General features: G+C 36.2%; 2 protein-coding genes and 1 long non-coding RNA gene across 9 annotated transcripts; 1 reads left to right on the forward strand and 2 right to left on the reverse strand.

Annotated features, from left to right (window-relative positions):
• Positions 1 to 1,424: 1,424 nt before the first annotated feature.
• On the reverse strand, positions 1,425 to 2,968 carry LOC112323910 (uncharacterized). Its single transcript, XR_002977457.2, has 2 exons — positions 2,482 to 2,968; positions 1,425 to 1,748 (listed from the first exon to the last, which is right to left on the reverse strand). It is a non-coding gene; the product is annotated as an uncharacterized LOC112323910 (long non-coding RNA).
• Positions 2,969 to 10,421: 7,453 nt separating this feature from the next.
• On the forward strand, positions 10,422 to 15,361 carry LOC7465193 (uncharacterized). 2 transcript variants are annotated; one of them, XM_024584169.2, is made up of 9 exons: positions 10,428 to 10,999; positions 11,114 to 11,700; positions 11,936 to 12,012; positions 12,151 to 12,319; positions 12,949 to 13,037; positions 13,143 to 13,307; positions 13,406 to 13,483; positions 13,961 to 14,064; positions 14,841 to 15,361. In XM_024584169.2, exons 2-9 carry the CDS (start codon positions 11,136 to 11,138, stop codon positions 14,944 to 14,946), a joined length of 1,353 nt encoding a protein of 450 aa, XP_024439937.2. In that variant the 5' UTR covers positions 10,428 to 10,999; positions 11,114 to 11,135; the 3' UTR covers positions 14,947 to 15,361. The 2 variants fall into 2 exon arrangements, with proteins under 2 accessions (XP_052302538.1, XP_024439937.2); XM_052446578.1 differs by lacking the exons at positions 11,936 to 12,012; positions 12,151 to 12,319 and having other exon boundaries at positions 10,422 to 11,700.
• A 1,977-nt stretch (positions 15,362 to 17,338) lies between these two features.
• On the reverse strand, positions 17,339 to 21,764 carry LOC7465194 (uncharacterized). 6 transcript variants are annotated; one of them, XM_024584083.2, is made up of 7 exons: positions 21,308 to 21,764; positions 20,741 to 21,181; positions 20,317 to 20,577; positions 19,981 to 20,106; positions 19,698 to 19,901; positions 19,053 to 19,217; positions 17,339 to 17,978 (listed from the first exon to the last, which is right to left on the reverse strand). In XM_024584083.2, exons 2-7 carry the CDS (start codon positions 21,071 to 21,073, stop codon positions 17,607 to 17,609), a joined length of 1,461 nt encoding a protein of 486 aa, XP_024439851.2. In that variant the 5' UTR covers positions 21,074 to 21,181; positions 21,308 to 21,764; the 3' UTR covers positions 17,339 to 17,606. The 6 variants fall into 6 exon arrangements, with proteins under 6 accessions (XP_024439851.2, XP_024439849.2, XP_024439852.2 ...); XM_024584081.2 differs by having other exon boundaries at positions 21,303 to 21,764; XM_024584084.2 differs by having other exon boundaries at positions 19,981 to 20,094; positions 21,298 to 21,764.
• Between the last annotated feature and the right edge of the window lie 2,835 nt (positions 21,765 to 24,599).

Below are 24,599 nucleotides of genomic sequence, written 5' to 3' on the forward strand. Positions count from 1 at the left end.
TCTGCCCTGTCCGTTTTCCTTTATTTTACTTTCCTTGGTTAAAGAAAAACCACGTTGCTCATTTACATACATGACCACACCGCCTATTTTAAGGTCGTGTTTGGTCAATAATCAAAATCATAGATGTTGGACCCTCTTCAAGCTCCCATCCACAAAAGGGCTAGGGTTATTGGCTCGACTCGCTCACGAGCCATCATGTAATATCATTTCAATCTTAATTCTTTGGTGTTTACTCAGCCACATAGATCGATTCTATTTCAAGCTTGATTGACTCGGATTATAATCCGAGTCATGAATTTTTAGAATCAATCATTTAGATCTGGTTTGACAACATCCATGAATATATCCAAATTCATTTGCTCGGCCAACCCAAGAAAATTGAACCTGTATCTTATGTAATTATTGTAAATAATAACCCAACTTAATTTACATGGCAATGCTTGCATTTGATCTCGCTTTCCTTTGGTTGCATTCCTTAGAAGGGCATGTGCAGCCAAGGCTGTCATTTTCTACGAAGCAAACCAAGGGATGCTTATCAAATAATTAATTGCCAGCCGATGGAGGAATTTGGCATGTGAACCACATACTTGGCAACTGGCTGGCTAACACATTTATTTATTTAGAAAGAGATGCTTGTGTTGTGGCATGCTGCTAATATCTTTCTATCACCCCCAAACACGTCTATGTTACATGAGGAGTGTTTGGTTTAGCGGTTTAACATGTTTTTTAAGGGTTTTTTTAAATTATTTTTTGTTAGAAAAATTATCAAATTAATATTTTTATATGTTTTTTGATAATTTTAATGTGTTGACTTCACAAATACAAAAAAATATCTAACAAAAATATCATTTTAATATATTTTTAATTAATAAATACTTTTGAAAATAACTTTGTACCGTATTATACACAATTTGTTTATGTGTTTTTGATAGGTTCTAAAAATATATTTGGTTTGAAAAAAATATTAAATTGATAATTTTTAATATCTTTTTAATGATTTTAATGTCATAAATTAAAAAAATTCATAGATAAAAATTACAGAAGATAGCATGTACACGGAGGTGGGATCCTATTTTTGCCCTCTAGCTATGTCAATTGCCATGGGAGAGAATTTACTAAAGCTAGCATTTACAACAATCAGGAGCATCTCCCAGCAATGAACACAGCCTGTAATTAATGGTGTAATTCCAACCAGCATCAATCAAATAATAGTTTCCACCTGTCCAAGACTAATCCAGATTTCTCATATACTTTTGACTATAATTTTGAATTATCAGATCTTTTAGTTAAGTTTTTCCTATAATTTTGACTTATAATTTTGAATTATCAGATCTTCTTAAGAAAAAATTGCAAGTTTTTCCTATAATTTTGACTTGGATGAAGAAATCAGAGAGATAAATATCTTGGTTTTGCTACATGGAAAGTGACTCAAGAATTTCCCGATAAATTTTAAATAAAACCAATAAGATTCAAGCTCTCTGATCTCAACTGGCTAGGGTTAAAATTAATTAATCTCCTAGCAAAAGATGAACGTAGGAGATGTGAAGATGAACATAGGATTCCTAGCTACGAAGCCTGCTTGAAAGGTACATGGCAGTGCATGCTGTCCTGGAGACAAGAACGTGTGGATCCCAAGAAGCCATTGACAAGGCTTCGCAATTATTAAATAGAGCAAATCTTGCACTAATACAATGTAATGTAATGTCCATCATACGTACGTGTATTCTTCTGGGTTGCAGATGATGCCCCTGTAAGAAAATTAAATGTGACTGAGGTCCCAGGAGATGATCAATCCTGACTTCTGATCGATGCTGTATGGCGATACAATATTGATGGTGTAAAATGCTGCAGCTGATGAGCTATACAGTATCGATGAGTAGTCATACTAGTACTAGCTAGTAGAATCTAGGTGTAACCTCACACCCACAGGCTGGCTACCTCTCCTTCAAAATTAACGTGCTTTTCTTGTTTAATTAATGTGTTTTTTTCTTCTTCTTTTTTTATATTATGGAAACAAGTTTGGACCTGATTTACATGTGGGTAGTCACTTTTAAGAGTCAAATTACGGGGGAAAACTCAACAATTCAAGGTTTTCAGTTGATCGTACGCTACACTTACATGTAAATAAAGAAAATATAAACAATATGATTTGAATCAAAAATATCTTTTCATTTTAGCAGGAAATCAACCAACCACTATATATAATTGATGGTTTCATGAGTTGAGTACCATGGAAGGAAGGTTAGCTTGCAATCATTGTTACTCTCAAATACTATATAAATACTAGTAGCTGCTGCTAAGAATCTTGTGTCCTCTACTAGCCAGTAAACATATATAAAACATGGAGTAAAGCCAAAATTAAGCCGACATACATATATAGCAAGGGGCACCAAAAGATGAGCAACAAAAAAATTTCTAAAGGCCAATCAATGGAATTGTTGAATCAATATATTGTGAATGAGAGAATAAGTAGTCCAATACCGATTGGGTCCATATATGTTCCCTCTGCCAGTGGCTTGTCGACTCCAAGGCTCGATCCACATCCATGACGACATGCACTGCAATTTCTGCATCTTCTTAATTGGTGAAAATGGGCTAGCTTATCAGATATTCCTTTACATCTACGTCAGGTAGGCTTGCAATAGGAGCTAGATGAGAGTAACCAGGCAAGAAAGGTGTAATGTATACAGCAGTGAAAACACCTCTTTTTCCTAAGCCACCGCTCCTCAACCAGCTCATGGCAGATATTTGAATTATTCCTCCTAACTTGGAGGGTACGTACATTGTCCAAGGAATCTCCGCTCTTGGCTAGAAAAAAGCCCCGAAAACATTGTCCTGTACTGGAATGCATGGCAACTCAGCATTGATCAGGATCCATTCCATCAGAGAAGAGATAGCAACGAGAATAGCATGAGACCTCGGCATCAGCATTTCCTATACAGACAGGGGCGGAGGTAGGATTATTTAATAGAAGGGTCAAAATAATATAAAAAGATATTTTTTTTAATTTACTATACATAAATTGTAAAAAAAAAAAAAAACTGCATGATTTAGTTTTATTCAAAGAAGTAATTACAAACATATGACGATCTTTGTATAAGATAAGAAATTTAAAGCAATACCAAATTGAGTCAAAGCTATGAAGTTAATGTCATCTTCATAATGTATTCATCACTTTAATTTTGTTGTTCTTTGTACCTATCAAATATAAATATACAAAATATATAAGAAACATTAGTTAAAGCGATGTATTATTTATGTTTGATAAAACTTTGAAATAAAGTAAAAAATAATAAAGAATGATTCTTACATATTTAATTTAATTGTGCTCGTCGTTTTTAATATACTTCTTTGGAACGAACGAATACACTACCAGACCTTGAAACTTGCAAGAAAAATGAAGTTCTGCATGCCCAGTAGATGGCACTGATTTTCACTGCAAGAAAGTGTCTTGGTTCCTAAGCAAATACAACAACTTAATTTAAAAACAAAGCATTTCCATAAGAAGATACAACAATATTGACTGAATTCTTATGAAGCACTGATGCTGAAGAGTCTGTGACTGCTTTTACTTTTTATTCATTCAGCTATATATTGATTGATTCCAGTACTTCCCAACTCTCTAATTGATGCTGATATTGTGAATTCACCGCTGCTATATCATAAATCTTGTTCTTTTATTGTTAGTATTAGTGATGCAAATCTGGAAAAGGGACCCTATAGTGTCGTGACCAAAAGCCTCCACAAACATTAGGAGCTACTGCAATTCTATTTCTTTCCTGATAGTATTTTCCTAGTTTATTATTTTCCTAGTTAGAGTTAGAGATTTTGTCTGTTATTGCTTTCCTAGTTTCCTAGTTGAAATCGGATGTTTAGATTAATATTTAAAGGCTGAATGAAAGGAACAGAGGATATGAATTTTTGGCCAAATAACGACTTTGAATAAAAGTTATCATTGGAGTGATTCCAACAAACACAGAGAGATTTTGTGTCTTACCCTGTCCTTGACTTTAACGTGAGGTTGATTCAAGGATTGCACCAATTTTGGTATCAGAGCTGAGGCTGGTCTGTGCCTTGGGTGTTTGGGTTTTGGTTGGTTGGGTCCGGGTTGTTTGGGTTTCGGTTGTTTGGATTCTGATTGGTTGGGTTTGGGTTGTTTGGGTTCTGGTTGGTTGGGTCCGGGTTGTTTGGGTTTTGGTTGGAAGAATTTGGGTTGTTTGCCATGGCGTATGAAGTACCACTGCGGGTTGCAGGCATGGGTGTTGAATACTGTAATTAAGGGAACCGGGTAACCACACAGAAGCTCTGATACCAAAATTGGTGCAATCAGCATCTGCAAACCAAAGGCCTCTATTGCTGAAAGACCAGGCTAGAGGAGGAATGAGTGTGGATTATAAGGGAAAAGCCAAAGCTACAAACGAAGGACCACAATGTTATAAGTGTAAAGGTTTCGGACACTATGTTGTGGTGTGTCCTACGAGAGAAAAAAAATTAGCATTCATTTGTGAAAAAGAATTGATAGCAGAGGACATTGTGGATGACATGGAGGGGGAAGAAATCGATGGAAGTGGGCACAATGAAGAAGAACACTTGGGTGCATCAGACCTACCCAGCTGTGTTATCCATCGAGTGTTGACAGGAACGAGGAAGGAACTTCAAACTAATCCTGAGTGGTTGCGCACTAATATTTTTCACACTCGCCTCGAGCATAATGGCCGGGCCTTGAATGTCATTATTGATAATGGCAGCGGCATGAATGTGATCTCTGAAACTGCCGTTGAGCGTCTTGAGCTAAAGACTGAGAAACACCCCACCCCTTACCGGATTAGCTGGGTTAATGAAGTCAATTCAGTCTTAGTTACACAACGTTGTTTGGTTAAATTTTCATTAGGACAAAAATATATGGATGAAACCTGGTGTGATGTCATTCCTATGACTGTTTGCCATATGCTACTAGGACGCCCATGGCTCTATGACCGAAGAGTTTCCTATGATGGGTATGCTAATACTTACTCTTTTACTTTCAAAGGTAAGAAATTTGTGTTGGACCATCTACAGATTTCAGAATTTGATACGAAAAAAGAGGTTGTCCCAGTCTTGACAATGCGACAATTCTCTCGAGTTATACATGAAGACAACATGGTGCTGTTAGTAGTGAACCGTGAGGTGAAGCAAAAAGACGGCATTATTCCAATAGAATTCTCAACACTGTTGGAAGAGTTTCAGGATATCATGCCTCACGAGGTCCCAAATCAACTACCACCCAAGACAGAAGTACAACATGTTATTGATCTAATCCCAGGATCCACCCTGCCTAATCTACCACACTACCGCATGAGCCCAACAGAGAATGAAGAGCTTAGCCGGCAAATTCAGCAATTATTAGACAAAGGGTTCATTCGAGAAAGTCTCAGCCCCTGTGCTGTTCCGGTTTTACTTACACCCAAGAAGGATGGTAGCTGGAGGATGTGCGTCGATAGTCGAGCAATTAATAAGATAACTGTAAAATACCGCTTTCCCATTCCTCGTCTTGATGATATGTTGGATTTATTATGTGGCTCCTCTGTTTTTACTAAAATCGACCTTCGAAGTGGCTACCACCAGATTCGTATCCGGGTGGAGGACGAATGGAAAACAGCTTTCAAGACGAAAGATGGTCTATTCGAGTGGCTAGTCATGCCTTTTGGATTAACCAACGCGCCAAGCACTTTCATGCGCGTCATGACGCAAGTTCTCAAACCATTCTTGGGAAAATTTGTTGTTGTTTATTTTGATGACATCTTAATTTTTAGTCGAAGTGTGCAGGAGCATTTGGGCCATGTCAAGCAGGTTTTGAAGGTCTTGAGAGCTGAACAACTCTATATTAATAAAGACAAGTGCTCATTTATGAGGAAAAATGCCAAGTTCCTGGGTTTTATAGTTTCTGACCAAGGTGTCGAGGCTGACCCTGCAAAGGTTCAGGCTGTCCAGCAGTGGCCAACACCCCAGAACCTCTCTGAAGTCAGAAGCTTTCACGGATTGGCCACGTTCTATCGGCGTTTTATTCGTAACTTCAGCACAATAATGTCCCCAATCACCGAATTCTTGAAAGAAAAGAAATTTTCCTGGAGTACAGCAGCTGCCAAAGCATTTACAGAAATTAAAGAAAAGATGGGTCAAGCACCAGTGCTCAAATTGCCAGATTTCTCTAAAATTTTTGAAGTGGCTTGTGACGCATCGCATGTTGGCATCGGGGGTGTACTAAGCCAGGAGGGCCATCCCATTGCCTTCTACAGTGAAAAACTTAATGACACCCGCCGGCGATATTCAGTATATGATATGGAATTCTATGCTTTAATCCAAACACTTAAGCATTGGCGTCCTTATCTGGTCCACAGAGAATTCATCCTTTTTACAGACCATGATTCCCTGAAACATCTAAATTCCCAAAGCAAACTTAATGCACGACGTGCTCGTTGGATGGATTATTTACAACAATTTGACTTTGTTATCAGACATAAATCAGGGACGGAAAATAAGGTGGCTGACGCCTTAAGCAGAAGGCCACACCTGTTGCATATGTTCTCAGCTAATGTTGCAGGTTTTGAAAGTCTGAAGACAGAGTATGCCAACGATGAAGACTTTGGCACCATGTGGAATGAAATCTCCACTCATGAACATGCATCAGTGAAGGAGTATGTGTTACGTGATGGGTTTCTATTCTACAACTCACGCTTATGTGTCCCGCGTGGCTCTTTTCGAGAGTTCCTAATAACAGAACTCCATGGTGGGGGTTTAGCCGGGCACTTCGGTTATGATAAAACCTTTGCTATTGTTGCTGACCGATTCTACTGGCCTCGAATGCGGAGAGACGTGCACGCAGTGGTTGATCGATGCCGGATTTGTCAAATAAATAAAGGAACCAAACAACCAGCAGGGCTCTATACGCCGCTTCCCATTCCAGACAAACCGTGGCAACATCTAAGCATGGACTTTGTCCTGGGATTGCCAAAGACGTTGCGACAACATGATTCAATTATGGTGGTCGTTGACCGTTTTTCCAAAATGGCTCATTTTATTCCATGCCACAAGATGTATGATGCATCAAAAGTTGCTGCATTATTCCTACAGGAGATCACTCGTTTGCATGGTATTCCAGTATCAATTGTGTCTGACAGAGACGTTAAGTTTGTAAGTTATTTCTGGAAGACCTTGTGGGCAAAAATGGGGACGAAGTTGACGTTCTCTAGTGCCTTCCATCCCCAAACGGACGGCCAAACAGAGGTAACCAATAGAAGCTTGGGAAATCTATTACGCTGCCTCGTCACAGATCATGTGACTAGTTGGGATATGGTGCTTCCACATGCCGAGTTTGCCTTCAACAACTCGGTTAACCGTTCGACAGGTTGCACCCCATTTGAAGTGGTTTATGGGTTTCGACCCAACACCCCACTTGACATTATTCCATTACCATCACCACCTAGGCCAAGTGAAGCTGCGCTAGATTTTTCCAGCTATATGCGAGATGTTCATGAGGAATGCAAGCGACGTCTGACCGTCCACACAAACTCATATGCAGCTATGGCAAACACAAAACGTAGAGATCGACAATTTACTCAGTGACATGGTTCTGGTTCACTTGAGACCCGAACGTTTTCCTCCAGGAAGCTTTACCAAGCTTCATGCGCGAAGAGCAGGCCCTTTTCAAGTCACCAAGAAATTGGGTTCTAATGCCTACGTCATTGACTTACCTGCTGATTTCGGTATTAGTCCCATTTTTAACACTGAAGATCTTACAGAATTCAAGGGCGATCCTGATGATGTTATGACATTACCAGTTCCAGCAGTAACGCCAGAATTACGTATTCCAGAAACTACAGCACCACGAGACAAGATTGCTGCCATCCTTAACCATCAATTTGTTACCACTCGTCGCGGAGGCTATTACATAGTATATTGGTTCTCACTCCTCGATCGCTAAGCCAGAAACTTAAGTATGTTAGGTCTAACTAGATGTTAGACCTAACATACTTAAGTTCATCAATTAGCTAAACCCAACGCAATGCATCAACTGAAAATGTTATGTGTTTATCATGCCCTTTCACCTGGGTTGGGTTATATCTCATTATCTAGGATTACATAATCCTACTTCTAAAACAATTACATGAATTATTTATATAATGGGTGATGATCTTCCTACACTTATAAAAGTACAAGATGTCTCTTAAGAGGCCTACCATACTTAGCATTGCATTAATAATATGTAAGGGATATTTATCTCTCATTAATGCCGTCGAAAGTAAGGGACTTTTTAGTCCTTTTATTTTCTAAAAACGACAAGGTTCCAGAGATATAAATATTCCATGAATATTTAGATAAAAGTTCAAAATCTTGTATATTTCATAGCATTAATCATCCTAAAATACAAGAAGAAATATAACTTGTTCTTGAAACTATTTGATTTTTTTTTTTCATAAAATTACCGATTTTATCCGGAGAGTTTAAATATTTTGAGTCCAGGCACGTCATCACTTTGAATCCTAATTTTTTTGCATAACAATTTTGACGCTCTAATGCAGTGTGTGCAATGGTATCTTGCCAACAACATACCTAATATTTGGATTTTGGACTGCTACTGCACATTCATCTGTCCCAGGAAAGATGATATTATAGTATGAAGATCGTAGGAAGCAGGTAGCAGGTAGCTAGCACCAGCCAGCACTCGAGAGATAAGCCTTGATTCAAGAAAATGGCAAGGAGATAGTGGCTGCTAAAGGTAATTTTGCAATCAAATCAATTCGAAGCGTCATGTACGTAGCAGCAGCTAGTAATCAATGCCTCCAAGACGATGATCTTATGTGCTTGTTGCTTAGGCTATAAGTTAGCACTGATCACGCATACAAGCCCCTTCTCCTTTCCCTTGAAATGGAAAGCAGTCAAGGACTGCGTCGTATTGTCCTCCCTCCACGCCATCATGGAAATGTTAATTTACGACGAAATTACATTTATTTTTCTCAAAACTATATATGACCTCAATATCGAGCACCGTTGAGGCTCTGGTTGCTTTTACTACTTAATTTGACAACAACTTCAGCAGATATTGTTTAGTTATAAAAAAGCCTTGGTGGGGTGGAGGCCTTTGTGTTCTTTCAAGAATTACTTCTCTTATCTTATTTTATTTTATTTTATTTTTCAAACCACAACCATTATACCATTATACAAGTTGAGTCTTTTTAATCTTGAATATCACTTCGAAATATCCAAGATAACTTTGACCAGGGAAAAGTGCGTTTTAGGATAAAATAATTCATTACAACCAACAACTAAATTATAAATAAAATAAACTAAAATAAAAGGTCCGATGAAACCGAGTGAACCGTCATAATCCAAGTAAGACCACCCTTTTTTATTTTTTAATAAACTCAAAAAATATAAAATTAATTTTAGCTACATATTTATTTTTTTATAACCTATATTCCTATAAAATATTTTTTAATTTTTCCATATAAAAATATATATATACATCCCCAAATATAACTTTCCGAATCGCTATGGGGCAGTTTTGAGTTTTTAAGTTTTAATATACAATATTATTATTATTATTATTATTATTATTAAAATCAACTTATTTAACTCACATACATCTAAAACTTGAGTTATAATTTTTTTAAAATTGTATGCACACTAAAGCATTATTTTAAAAAAATAAATTGATTGCATGTGTATAAAAAATATTAAGTACATCTCCAAGAGTATGAAAAAAATTAGTTTTTAAAATTAATTTTTTAAAAATATATTAAAATAATTTTTTATTTTTAAAATCAACATATAAAATAATAATAATAATAATAATTTAAATATGACAATATAAAATAGTACTTACAGTACGGATTATGAATAAGAAAGTCAAGGATTGTGTGATTGGATTGAGGAAGCCCGAGAGCAAGGGGACCTTAAAAGTTGTGCATCAAGTTCAGAACATAAGTTTGGTAACAATCGGTGCAGGCAGCAACCCAACCCATAAGAAAATAACCATGCACAGGCAGCACTTGCAGAGTAAACTCGAAGTAAGGTGGTCCATCCATCATCTATTTCGACAGTAGCTTGTAGATTTTCCATACACTATCAGGTTACATAGGCGAAGGTGTGGTGTGATTTCAAGATTGAAAGCTCGCAGTTCTTGTCTTTTTCTTGGCGAGGGGCAGTGTACTTGTGTTGAGCATCATAACTTTCCTCTTCTTGATTCTTCTTTCACATTGATGTGACCAAATATGATCTCAGCTTCTTTAAAAAAGTGTGAAATGTGATCATTTTCTTGCAAGACTTGCGCAAGGCTCCTGGGATTCCTTCCTTTCTTCTGGTACAATCAAAAGATTCATAAGAAATCAGCATCTTCTAGTAACTTAGGAGGATGTCTTAGACACGAGACACAACAAGACGGGACCAGTTGTTCCATGGAAGACGTAAGATAGAAATTTGGACTCGGAAAGAAATAAAAATTATCCTTGTTGTTTCGATGTGGGCGTCAAATACTGCTACGCCTAGCACTTTGTCAGTGGAGACAAGAGTTGATTTTCTAGTGCCCATCACAGTTAAACACTATTGTTCTACTGTGTAGGTGGGAAGTAAATTTGACCCCAAAAAAAGGGCTGCAGCTTGAAACGTGTGCGTGTGTGAGAGAGGACCGAGGAGACACGCCTAAGTTAATTGAAATGCCCATATAGTTTCAGCTTATGTTTCCCTGTCTGATCATCAACTCAGCTCTGCAGGAAAAGCCCTATCCTCTTCCTCTCCTTCTCCCAATCCTAATCAAGATAAAATCAGAGAAAAGGTCAGATTTCAGCACCACCTTGTAGATATTGTATTGAGAAAGACCCACTTTTTTTATTATTATCATAATAAGAATTAATCAAAGCGCGTAGCCGAAAAGCTGTTTTAGACAAGGACATAAAGTGATAGACTCCATCAATGGAAGCATTAAGAAGAAGATGAAAGCAGGAGCAGCTGCTGTATCCAGCCTGTGAGAAAACCAAGCTTCCTTTTTTTTTTTTCAGATATCCATCCCTCCACTTCAATTTTGCATTGAAGTTTCATTCTTTCTCATAAATCTCCGTTCTTTGTATATCATCTGTAGAGGGTAGAGATTAGGAAAAGGTATGGAGATTTGTGGTGAAGGCAATTCTGGTGAAATCTATAGGAATTCTTCTTTAGGAAGCAGCAGTGTTGGTGGTGGTGGTGATGGTTATAGCAACAATCCAAGAAGGTATGGAATTAATATAGCAGCATCAAATTTGATACATGCTCCATTAACAACCCTTTTGGAATACTCGGGTATACTAGGAGGAAGCACCTCCAGTTATTCTCAAGAAAGGGAGCAACTGATTTCTTCTCCATCTACCGCTACTGGTGGTGGTGGTGGTGGTGGTCATCAGGAGGTTACAATTAGGATAATTGGCTCCGCAGAGAATGATCATGATGATGAACCCAATGCTTCCCCAAATGTTGAGGCGTTACCATATGGTCAACGAGGTGGGGTTGTGGAGGGGAATGCGAATACTGAAAGCTCTATTTCTGATGGGTCTTCTGGGATTGCCACAGATTCATCATCTTCATCTTCTTCTTATCAGAGATATGATATTCAGAACTTGGCTAGGTGGATTGAGCACGTTCTTCCATTTTCTTTGCTGTTGCTTCTTGTTTTTGTTCGTCAACATTTGCAAGGTATTTCTCCTGCTTCCGTCTTTCATTTTCTCTTTTCCAATTTATGAGTGATATAAAGATATTGTTTCCCTTTTTTTTGGAACTGTTTTTCCTGTTGATGTCTGTATAATCATGAATTATTGATTTATATCAAGCCTTAATCTTGATCAGGGATAAAAACTGTCAGATGCAGAGATTATATTGTATCATTAGATGCACAATCAAATTATTTGTTCTGGATTTGCATCTATTTCAGGCTTTTGTGCTGCGTTGTGGATTGCTGCAGTTTTATTTAAATCAAATGATATTCTAAGGAGGCAGACAGCTCTAAAGGTTCTGTAACTTGTATTCTGGATTCCACTTTTCATGGTTTTTGAGGTTTAAATAAAACGAATATATTTGAAGGTAACTGATATATAACCTTGGATTTCTTGTCATGTTTCTAACTATATAAAGTACTGGCTTCTGCAGGGAGAGAGAAAGAAGTCTGTTCTCCTAGGCATGACTGTAGTGTTGATTCTTCATGTGATGTCAATTTATTGGTGGTATAGGAATGCTGACCTTCTATATCCATTGGTTTTACTTCCTCCATCCACAATACCTCCTTTCTGGCATGTTTTATTTATCATCATTGTGAATGGTGAGTGCCTTTTATCAGTTTATACCACTGTGTTCCTGTGAAATATTTGTGCTGGGCCTGTAAGTTATGGGAATTGTCTGTGTAGAATGATTTTTCTTATGCTTCTGCAAATTTATGATCTTTTTGTTGTCTTTCCTTCGGCTCCAACAGTACTTTCTGTTCAGTTTCTTTTGAGCCATGAGAAAATGCACATGTAGGTTTTCCATGATGTTGCTTTGCTTAGCAAAATTTCAGTTGGACTGATTGAAAGAGTATACGTTTGAGAAATTTTTTTTAAAAAAAGGAGCGAGAGTAGACATTTAATCCTAGGCTTTGTGGTGGTAGACACAAGCCAAAGCGCCCCATGACAAAAAGGTTTGTGTATAGGATAATTGGAGCTGTCATTGACAAAATGCTCCTCTTTTTACATTATAAATTAAGCTTTTACTTATGATAGGAAGTTTTACCACGAGTTTTGGTTCATTGAAGCATCAAACAGTTTTTATTTCCTTTGTTGACTACCATGTAAAAGGGAAAAAAAGGAAGATTTCAGTAGAAACTAAATTTCTCTTTTATGGGTTAATGTGCCTTCCACATGCTGTAATTGTGATGTGATCTCAACATATTCTCTGAATGGTCTTCTTTTTCAGATGCTTTGGTGCGACAGGTAGCAATGGTGTTCAAATGCATGCTTTTGTTGTTTTACAAGAATAGCAGAGGCCACAATTACCGCAAACAGGTCACTTACATATTCAAATTTTAATTTCTTATATGTTTATGTGTTTACAATTTACTCTTGTCTTATGTATCATTTTACATATTCTGAAAGCTTGTGCTTTTACAGGGTCAAATGCTAACTCTGGTTGAGTATTTTCTGTTACTGTACCGTGCCTTGTTGCCAACACCTGTTTGGTATCGTTTCTTCTTAAACAGGGAATATGGAAGCTTTTTTTCGTCATTAGTCACAGGGTTATATTTAACCTTCAAGCTTACCACAGTTCTGAGGAAGGTATGCTCTCATTTATATAAAATGCAATCTTTCTAGTACCATAATAAAACCATAGTTTATTGACATCATCTGGATCATAACATCACTTTCATATCTAGGTCCAACTATTCTTCACTGCATTGCGGACCTTGTCACATAAAGAAATGTACTATGGTTCTTATGCCACATCTGAACAGGTGAGCGGTCTTTTAATTCCTTTCTTTCCACACATAAGTGTGGAGAAACATAATCTTTCATAGTTAAGCATCATCTTCAGATGCAACTGCTAGCCACTTGGTGAACAAGAGCTTCTGCGAAAAGCCATGCAGATTTTAGCCTGTTATTAATGCCTCTTTTGCTTGTCATTACTTGTATGGATGCTCATGCCAAACATGTAGCCATGCTATTCCTTGGCAGGCCTTTTGAGGGTAGTCCTAATAAATATCCAGCACTGCAATATCCCATTGTTTGCCTTTGAACATTCAAACTTCCAGCTAGAAATTCTCTAAAGACACCATGGCATATATGCTACCCAACTTAATTTCTGGTTCATCATTACTTTTCTCAGCATTAATCGGTTTGCTATATTATATTTATGAATCTTCTGTGTTTGTATTATTTTTTTCTTGTGCACGAGTATTGGCACATTTTAAGTTTTCGTCACTAATTTGCAGGTCAATGCAGTGGGGGATCTCTGTGCCATTTGCCAGGAGAAGATGCATGCTCCCATTTTACTACGCTGTAAACACATATTCTGTGAAGATTGTGTTTCTGAATGGTTATTTTCTCAACCCTTACTCTCTATTTCTTTATGAGAATCATATCTATCTACGAAGATGGATGCACTCCTGTGTGTAAATCATTTTCTGTTTTGTAAGTCTAGGCATTAAATTTTTAGAGTATTAACTTTCATAAAACCTTAAGTTATGAATGTCGTTAGGTATTGTATGGAACTATTAGTGTCAAGCCTGTTGATCAGCAATGAGATTCTATGCTTGGTTTCTATAGCTTTCACTAATCATGTTTTAAAAAAGAAAATGACTATTAGCAGCCAATCTGTGCCGAGAGGTCACAAAATAAATAGTGTCTGAAATCTGGAACTTATATGTGCCCAGTACATAACAATTGAGTAAGTACCAGATCATGCCAATGCCTGCGTTGAGCTTTAGGAAAGATTGAATTTCCAGCTCTGTTTGATGGCTGGAACAATGCTGAGAGTATTGCATCCATTCTGTGCTGTGGCTTTTGTTTCTGAATAAAAGCCATCTTATTCCTGTTGCATGTGCCTCTTTTCTTTTCCTCCATTTACTTGATTACTGATTAAATAACACAATGTATCATTGTCCAGTTGTACTTCTGAAATCTTTGGTATTTTCCTGTCAACTAGGAAAATTGAGATAAGATGATACCAGAGTTGCTGCTTTGGCTGTCTCTTAATTAGCAAAACGCCAACAATAAATTTGCAACTACTGCTAAAAGTCCATGAATTTGCAAAGCATGTTATGTTTTTTGCTGTTTTCTTGTTGCTTCATGTATCCTTCTTTGCATTTTCAGGTTTGATAGAGAAAGGACGTGTCCATTATGCAGGGCTTTGGTCAAATCAGCAGATATTAAGTCATATAGTGACGGATCAACCAGTTTGTTCTTCCAGCTATTCTAAGATATGATGCTTGTTCTTAAACCAGGACCACTTTCACCTTTCAAAGCCAAATGCCTATGCCATTCTACAGATTCTCTTCGTATGTTCTCGGCAGATATTTTTTCGAAGCACTGCTGACAGTTCACTGGATCTAAATGTTGACGTTCTTCTATTTGTTGTAATCCAGAGGTTAGATAGATATTCCGGCCAATTCAATGTATTTATAATCTTTGAACCACAGATGGAGCACTTCCAGATCTTCTGTCAGTAACCACCGCGTTAACTTTTTTCCTTCTTTTTTCTTCTTTTCTTTTTGTTTTTGAAAAATATATTCAATGTATTATATGCTATTGCAACAATTATGGTTAGCAATGCACTTTGCAATGTTGCAAAAGTTCTTATAGTTATTGATTGGCCAAATAAATTTTGTTCCCAAGTCATGAGCATGAGATTTAGACTAGTGTTTAGACCATGTTTGTATGCCGGAAAGTAGTTTTTTTTTTTTTAAATGAATTCCGGAAAAATGAATTATTTTCTGATGTTTGGTAGTGTAATGAAAAATAAGTAGGAAAACATTTTCTAGTGTTTGGTTATGTCATGGAAAATAAGTTGGAAAATAACTTATTAATGTTTTATTTTTTTCAAGTTTATTAAAATAATGAGGAGCAAATCTTACAAATTAAAAAGTTAAATGAGAATGAAATTGAAAAAAAATATAATTTCATAAATTATTTCAAATAAAATAAATAATAATCAAAATAATAGAGAATAAATTAAAAAAAATAAAAGATGAAGAAATTAAAATAATAATAATTAACATTTCATAAATTATTTCAAATAAAATAAGTAACAATCAAAATAATAAGGATCAAATTTGATAGATAAAAAATAATAAGAGAAAAGTAAATAACAATTATAAAAATGAGGACCAAAGTTAATATAAAAATTAAATTTTAAGAGATGAAATTGAAAAATAAATATTCAAAACAAAATATATATAGCAATCAAAAGTTTGAGGACTAAATTTGATATAATCAGCAAATAATATGATATTTTTAAATTTTTCACAACTTCCGGAAAGTATTTTCCACCCAAAATTTCCAGGAAAACACTTTCCTAAAAACCAAGCCAAATTTTTCTGACTGTAAAGTGTTTTCCGTTGACCAACTTTTCTAATGACAAACAAACACAAGAAAGTTGTTTCGTGAAAACCACTTTCCCGGAAACAAACATAGCCTAAGTCTAAATATGATTTCTTATTGCCACCCCACCACACAAACCTACTGTTTAATCCGATACATGTTGAACCCGTTTGGCAACGCGTTAGCGTTTGTGTTTCTTCAAAAACGCACGAAATGGCCGTTTGGTTACAAAATGTTAAACAATCAAAACACATGGGTCCCACCATTTATATGCGGCAGGACCACGATTTGTTGGAAGCAGTAAAATACTGCTTTTTTACGAGTTTCAACATGTGAAACACACACTGTTCATGAGTGAATGTACTGTTCACATGAACAGATTTTTTTTTTCAATGTTAATTTTTTTAACAGTCACTGTTCACGTGAACAGTACAATTCACTTGCACTGTTCACGTGAACAGTTTTTTTTTTTCAGTGTATTAATTTTTTTAACATTTTTTTTTTAAAAAAAACTAGTTTAGAGTGAATTAAATTCACTCGCATTATGATGTGAACAATATTTTTTTCCTTGAAAAACTAGTATAGAGTGAATTAAATTCACTCGCACTGTAATATCAATTTTATACCTGATAATATTTTATCTAATTTTATTACACGCTCACAAAATTATGAAAACTGTAGTTCTTATCGGCTGAATTTTGTACGTAATGGAATTATAAATAGTTTAATGAAATAATAAAAAATATTTTATATCAAGTATTATTTATTTCATGATGTAATAGGAGTAGTTAATTCTACAATATTTAAATTTAAAACCATCAATATCAATATATATTTTTTAAAATTATTTTATAACCTCAATTTCAAAAGCATTCTTAACCAAACACATTAAATTGTTTTTTCTTCAACCTCAATTTCAACCACAGTTTTAACCAAACATCTATTTTTTCAAACCAACCTCAACTAAAACAACTTATTTCAAACCACAACCACAACAGCTACCGCAATACCAAACACACTCGTTATCAGACACAGAATCTTGAATCAATACCAGATGTTTTCCTCTCATGGCAAAGCATGCTGCAAGACACATTCGCCATCATTGAATTCATCGATCCACTATCTCTAAACAGAACCCCAAATTGTTCCACATTTGCTACAGCCTAGCATGCAAATGCATTGATCCATCTCAAATGATGAAAATATACTTGTTTAAAGAACAATTATTTGAATCACTATTGAAGACAGCTTAGACAGTGACCAACTTGGAGTCGCATGAATCCTTGACATCACCATGAATTTTATAATTAAATTCACAGGCAAAATACTCTCGAACAAACTCTGAAGAAAAGCTGTGGTTTTAACATGTAACAAGTTTAGAGTACATAACAGGATGTATACATCGAGGATCAGCCCAACAAGGGAGACTGACAATGAATTACAAGGAAACAAAGACAAACCATACTGTTACAATTTCAAGCTTTTGTCTGAAAAGAGTATAGAGCATTGCCATTCAAACGGTAGAATACGAGTGTTTTCTTATATCTGCTGCAATTGATGTCGAGCATATGAATTTGGTGATGTGGCACTCTTAGAAACCTCTACAGACCCCGGTGGGGGGACAGGATGAGGCAAGATGTCTTGAGTCACAGGCAGACTTGTACCATGGGAAGCCTCTGTATACAGTGGAGGGGGTGACGTAGGGGGGATGGAGGGAGTATTGGAGACAACTTTCACGGGATAAACTTCAGTTACTTCTTCAGTGCCCTCATCTAAGTATACAACATCCTGCATAGTAAGCTGGTGATATTCAACCACCTCCCTTAAAAAGCGGTTCTCACGAGCATAGACTGAGTTCTCATGTGCCAATCTGGCCTTCTCTGCTAACAGTGTTTCAAGTTGAAGCCGAATCTGGAGTTGGAAAGAAGGTAATCAGAATTGAAATTGCATGATACAAACATAATATCATGTTTCATTTCCATTTGCCAAAAAAGAGAATTGCTTTTTCCCCAATTGATAGAATTAACAATCATATGAAAAATAATAGCACAGTAACTGTGAATGTTGCATGGCAATGCTTACACCTGTTAAAATGTCAACAAGGATCATGTTGTTATGGTCATTGAATTGGGTTCTACACTACGGCCATTCTTTCCTGTTCTCTGTTTTCTTTTTTGAGAAATACTCTTCAGTCATTCTAGATAATAAGAAATGAAAAGCCATTCCTACTCTCAGTTTTAAGAAAGAAACATGGGTCACAAAATTATTTCTAAGGGTCTGTTTATTAGGAAGGAAGGATTGGGAGAAGGATAAGTCTGTTAAAAAGCCCATTCAAACTGATTGCAAAGTTCAATATCAATTAGTCTTATGAAAAACACAGCTATGACAAATCCATCATAACATAGACTCTCTTCCGATGACATTGTAATTATATCCACATAGATTGATCACGCGATCAGGGTTTTAGTTGGTCTAGAATTGGATTTAGTTGGTCTAGAATTGGATTTGAAGCTCGCCAATAGCAATATGATAACATAAAAAAGAATACATGCCAGCTCTCCTCTTGGCATAGCTAGGACCAACTTTTAGTACGAATAGGGTCTTTTAATGGACTGACTCTTTTGCAGATGTCCATAAAAGCAGAAAGTACATGCAAGCATATCTTACATACAGTTCCAGCATTCTGAAAATTGTAATGAGCTTTGAAAATCAAATGCTTATTCTAATAATATGATGAAAGGAGCTTGATGATGCTGTCAATTAGCATTAATATCCTTTGGCATGTTCAAAGTAATAGATAAACTTAGCTAAGGCTACCTTATTCTCTTCTCTGCCCTCATTCCTAACATAACCAAGCACCACATTTCTAGTTCATTTTGATAGTTTGTCAGCAACCAGATTATCATCTTCCAGATTATCACAGCATTAGAAGATAAATAAGAGCAAATTGAGAAAAAAAAGAATCATGGTGAAAGCAATGTGTACCAAATCATCATCTTCCAGATTTTCTCCCCTTTCATGATTCTCCCTGAGGAATTTATTTTCCTCCTCCAGCTGAGCACATCGCTCCTTAGCAAAAGCCAAATCTGTTTTAACAGTTTTCAACTCTCGAAGAAGAAGCTTTGCCTTGGCAGCCATTGCCATCGCAACCTGTCACACAAAACAAAGCCAAATTATGTATATTGCCATGAAAAGTAAGCCATAACATCAAATCAATTAGGATGTATTTTCCTGTCAATAGGCTGGTCCAGAGACATAGTACAAGCCCCAGTGAAAAAAGTCGTGGTATAGCAAAGAACCAATGCTCAAGACAGTAGGATACTTACTTAGAAGGCTACTTTGATGAGCAAAGAACCAATGCTCAAGACAGTAGGATACTTACTTAGAAGGCTACTTTGATGAACGGAAGTAGCGGGATAACTACATGGACTATAGAATCAGTCAAAGAACTGATTGATAACACGGGTAGATACATTGGCTCTAACTTTAAAGAAATTGATGTTATTTTGTACTTTGTACAAATGGCAATTTGGCAAAGCAGTTTCTAACTAAAGCTGCACAAGTGTAGGACAACCCACACATGCAAATATACTTCTATTATATGAACAAGTGACACAGCTGCCACCTTACATCGCGAGATGCCTTCAGTTGAAGTTCTTGCTCAGTTTCTTTCTGGGGTTGTTGTCTATTGGTCTGCATTTGGGGTTGTTGCCACATGCTACTCCGATTGGTTGCCTGATTCTGTCCAGCAGCACCATTAGGCTTTTTCCGAATATGCTTACGAGTTTCTTGGATAATATCTGCAGTCCGGTTCTCCACTTTTGTCAGACCATCCTGAAAAGGGGGATCAGCATTAGTGCAATCTAAGGAATTATGGATAATTTGAACATGGAATATGAATGGGGAGGCTCACCTCAACAGCATTACCGATATAATTCAGGGAAGATGAGATTGCATTGAGTCCCTTCTGGAATGCAGGACTCTCTGTTTTCCGATAGGTCTTGTGAGAAGGGTATTGGTTCTGGTACAGCAATAACATCTAATGGGTTCACTTTAGCTCGTATGGAAACACTCACTTGACAGGAAAAAGATATAAAGGGGACATTCAAGTTCAATCTAAGGGTATTTTTAGCATATCAAAAGAATACAAAAAAAAACGGAATTTTTCTAAAGCTAAGAGCTATTTTATTGGTTATGCATAAAAGAAATGAAAGAAAGTAAAAGGGAAGTGCAGGCTAGAATATTTGACCTTGGGCATAGTAGCAGAGTCAGGGACATGATGCTGCCTAGTAGTGGTCCTGTCAGTAGCTGAATCCAGTTGTTGGTGTTGGTGTTGCTTTTGCTTTTGAGGAGGAGAAGGAGCATTGTTGTTATTAGTATTGAAATCATCATCAAGAATAGATTTAGCTTTTCTAGCAAGAGTACCCCAAAACCCTTGCTGCTGCTTTGTTTCCTTCATTGCTTTCATTGATGTGTACTCGTGATAATAGGCCTTGTTCGATTCCTCCTCCTACAGTAGTAGGATTCGAGCACAAAAAACCCAAACACATTTCAATATCAAGAAAATGAAGCAGAAAGCAAAATGCTTTACAGCAATTAACAATATAAAAATAAGAGAAAAGAGGGTTGGATCTGCAGCAAGGTAATAATAGTAGTAGAAGTAAAAAAATTACCTTGGTAGAAGAAGAATTGAAATTGGAAGAGACAGGGGAGGGGGAAGTGGAGGGGGAGGGGTGATTAGTGAAGGCGTAAGCGGAGGAGAGAGAGGAGTCTCTGCGGGCAGCGGAAGAAGCTCTTATGGCTTTGGTAGCCAAGGATGTGGAATTGCTCTTATTCTTAATGTTACTATCATTTGGAATTTGAACATCTTCGTAACTCCAATCCTCTTCGTCCAAGGAATAAGAAGAGGACGATGTTGTTGTCGTGATTGGAGATGGCCTGCTTCTGCTGCTTGTGCCTGATGTTTCCTCCTCGAGCTGCTGCTGCTGCCTTCTTCTATATGCCATATTCCGATAGATATTTCTGAGATGATCAAGGCTTCTTCTGATAAAATCTCCAACTACTTAGCTGATCCAACCAGAGAATCAGAAACCCCTAATTCTCTCTTCCTTTCTCTGTTCCCGAGAGAGATTGATAGGGTAAATTTGCAACCGGTTAGTGTAGTAGGAGGAAGAAGACAAGACAAAGAAAGGAAGAAGCAGTTATATTACAACAGACAGACCAAACACACCTGACCTGACCTGGCTCCTGCAACAACGATGTTAATGTGGAGAAGAAGATCCAATTTCAGCTCAGCTCAGACCAGACCTGTTTTATATGTCGCCGCAGCACTCACTACCCCTAGTTTTTACTCTCATTTTCTCCTTTTAATTCCACCATGTCTTCTTCATCAACATTAATTTTTTCTCTCTCTCTCTCTAATATATAAGTGTGATAAAATTGTATTAGTGTTTATCTCAGAATTTAAATTTATAAAATTTAAAAATCTATTCTTTTTTAAAAAATAAACAATACCACTCAAACTCAACTTAAACAAAAATTGGTCAGATTTTATATTTCACCTCTCTCATGCTCTTCCATGAGATTTGAGAAGGGTCAGGAAGGAGATCTTCATGACTTCCCATGAACTGAAGAAGAAGAAAGGAAAAAAAAGAAGAAAAAAGAGGCATCCTGTCCAGTACAAAGTGCAAAGAATCCGAATGCCACCACCTTGTATGAAGTTTCCCATTTTCATTATATTTGGGCTTATGTTATCCATTATGGGCCTGGGTTTGTCACTTAAGTGGGCTTAAGTCCCATCCTGCCAATCCTTTTCTATTTGGCCCATAATAGTAAAACGCTGACTTGAAATGTCCGGGCTTTTTGTTCCACCTCATGGATCGCCATTTTCCGCTAGCTATGGTCAGATGAGAGCGGTCGGTTGCTGATGCACGCACCAGTATATCATCTTCATGTCTGAACATCCATTAATTGACTGTCTCTCTCTCTCTCTCTCTCTCTCTCTCCCCCTCCCATCTAGGCACTTGATTTACCCAATCTCTTATATTTTGTAAAGCATTGAGCAAAAATACCAATTGAAAATACGAAGAAATCTGATTTATTTTGAATTCTTTATCAATATTTACGGATTATATCTTTTGTCACCTTTGGACTAAACGGTACATAATCCGTAAATATTGATAAAGAATTCAAAAAACGATCCACCTCTCGAATCTTTTGTAATTTGATGCAGAGAGAAATTAATATATATATATATATATATATATATATATATAAACTTTCGATGTTACGCTGAAAGGTAAACAAAATATCTGGTAATGTCAAAATCAAAGATCCGGGAGGAATCTTGTCGTTTGGACACGACTTATTGTAACTCCTTCTACAGAATATTAATTAAAATGTAACTTCAAGAGATAAAGATGAGAAGATTACTGGCAAATTTGATTCCATGTCGTCCGTCTAGAAAACCATTTTTTATTTCATATCTATAATTAAGCTCATAACATAGCGAGCCCGTGATAAAGAGATTTTTTTATATATATAATTAGTTTACATAAGTGAGATTACATCTCCTTTTCTAACGATTTAATTGCAATGTTATGTTTATTCTGACGACGTGGTACTTATTTTGTCTTAATTATAAATTTAAGAGTCTTTTTTTATTAATTTATTTCACGGTTTTACATTAATTTTACTATAAAAAAACTCTTAAAATCTTGATTAATTAAACGATTTAATTTATAATTTATTTTAAATAAATTATTTCAAATCCCAACCATGAAAATAATATTACATTATCAAACACCAATAAACCATTTTTTTTAGCTCGTCACGGAAGAAAAATCATAGTTGATCACTTGATCCCATTTCCTGTGATTGTCGTTTTTTTCTTTTTCTTTTTCTTTTCTTGGAAACCTGAGCTGTGATTATGGATTTGTTTTTCTCGATCTCTTTTGGAAGGACTTCACTTGATTATGATTTTATGAATTTAAACACGAAACATCACATCAATTGGACAGCTAATGCATGCTACCACGATCAAAAGCAGATCTTAATTCCAAGATTCACACACACACACTCGACGACTCTACAGTCAAAGCATATACTTTCTCCAGATGACTGTCAATGGCGTATCTGTGTGTGTGTGTATCACATGGAATAAGAAAAAGTAATAATTGAAGACGTGTTAATTTTTAGAGTTTTTCGGATATAATTTCTACGGGCTAGCATCGTCTACTAGTTTGCCCAAGTTTGTTGAAAATATGGGGAAATGGTGGTTGGTAGAGCATGGCGGTGGCCACTATTCCCAGACAAACAAACATGGGTTTTTCTGACGACGACTATGATAATGGAAGCAGTCTTACTTAAAGTATTCATTTGTTTATTAAGGAAAAAAAATTATTAATATACATACAAGAAAAAAGGTTAAATGGCATGAAACAGCAGCTTCAGAGATTGTATTGGTTTATGTATACACACAGACATAAAAACACATGATATGTTTGGTACATGATGCTACAAAATTCAATATACTAGCAAACTTTGAGTTTTTCAGCGTTTTGATAATGAATGATCATTTATTCATGTTAATTTTCTCATTTTTAGAACTAAGAATCTAGAGGTTTGATGACATGAGTCTATTCTTGTAAAATAGTCTCGGCTAATAGGATTTTTAGAATCCTTCGATGATTAAATCGATGAGTTTATAATAAGAAATTGCATTAAATAAGTATTAAATTCTAAAAATAAAAATATTTATTCTTAGTTTGTATATAATAAATGTTGTAAGAGAGTGAAATTTATGAATTCTTTACTTAAGTCATTCAAAAAATATTTATAATGTTAATACCGTCAACATTTTTTTTTTGTTTGAGATATCAGAAATCTACTTTTTTTTTCACATCCTACCGGGAAAAGAGTCTCTTACATCAACATTAAGTTGATGCAAATATCTTCTTATACGGCATTGATGTTGATGGGAGTACCACGTGTCTATAGAAAATGATTCTACATCATTTCGTACATATCATTAATGTTAATGAGATTAACACTTATAATTAATATTGATGTTGATTGACACAAAGCCAACTCTTGAAAGACTTTTACATAGCTAGGGCATAGAGAGATGACAACTCTAGGTCCCCCTATTGTACGTTAGGATCTCGGACGATCCTAGACACAAGGATGTTGATTCTAGCTAGAGTCCCTTAATATCCAAAGACACCTAGATCTAGCACATAGCCGAGTTCAAGGGAGTTAGGTCTGGTCCTTGCCAAACCTATAAATATTTAAGACTAAAGTATAGCCAAGTTTAAAGGAATTGAATTTGACATCTTATATAATATCCATGTATATTTGAGCTTAAAAAAAAAAATTGAATCCATCATGCATCTTGCCAGCTTCTTTTTTTCACAGGTTTTAATCTGTGTTTAGCTTTTATGAGGAGTCATGTTTCTGTGTGCCCCTGTGTTATTGGCCCCTGAAGTAAATGTATAGAATGCGCTGATCCATCGGTTGGCTCTGCCCCTGGAA

This window comes from Populus trichocarpa, chromosome 13 (genome assembly GCF_000002775.5).
Source record: "Populus trichocarpa isolate Nisqually-1 chromosome 13, P.trichocarpa_v4.1, whole genome shotgun sequence".
NCBI lineage: Eukaryota > Viridiplantae > Streptophyta > Magnoliopsida > Malpighiales > Salicaceae > Populus > Populus trichocarpa.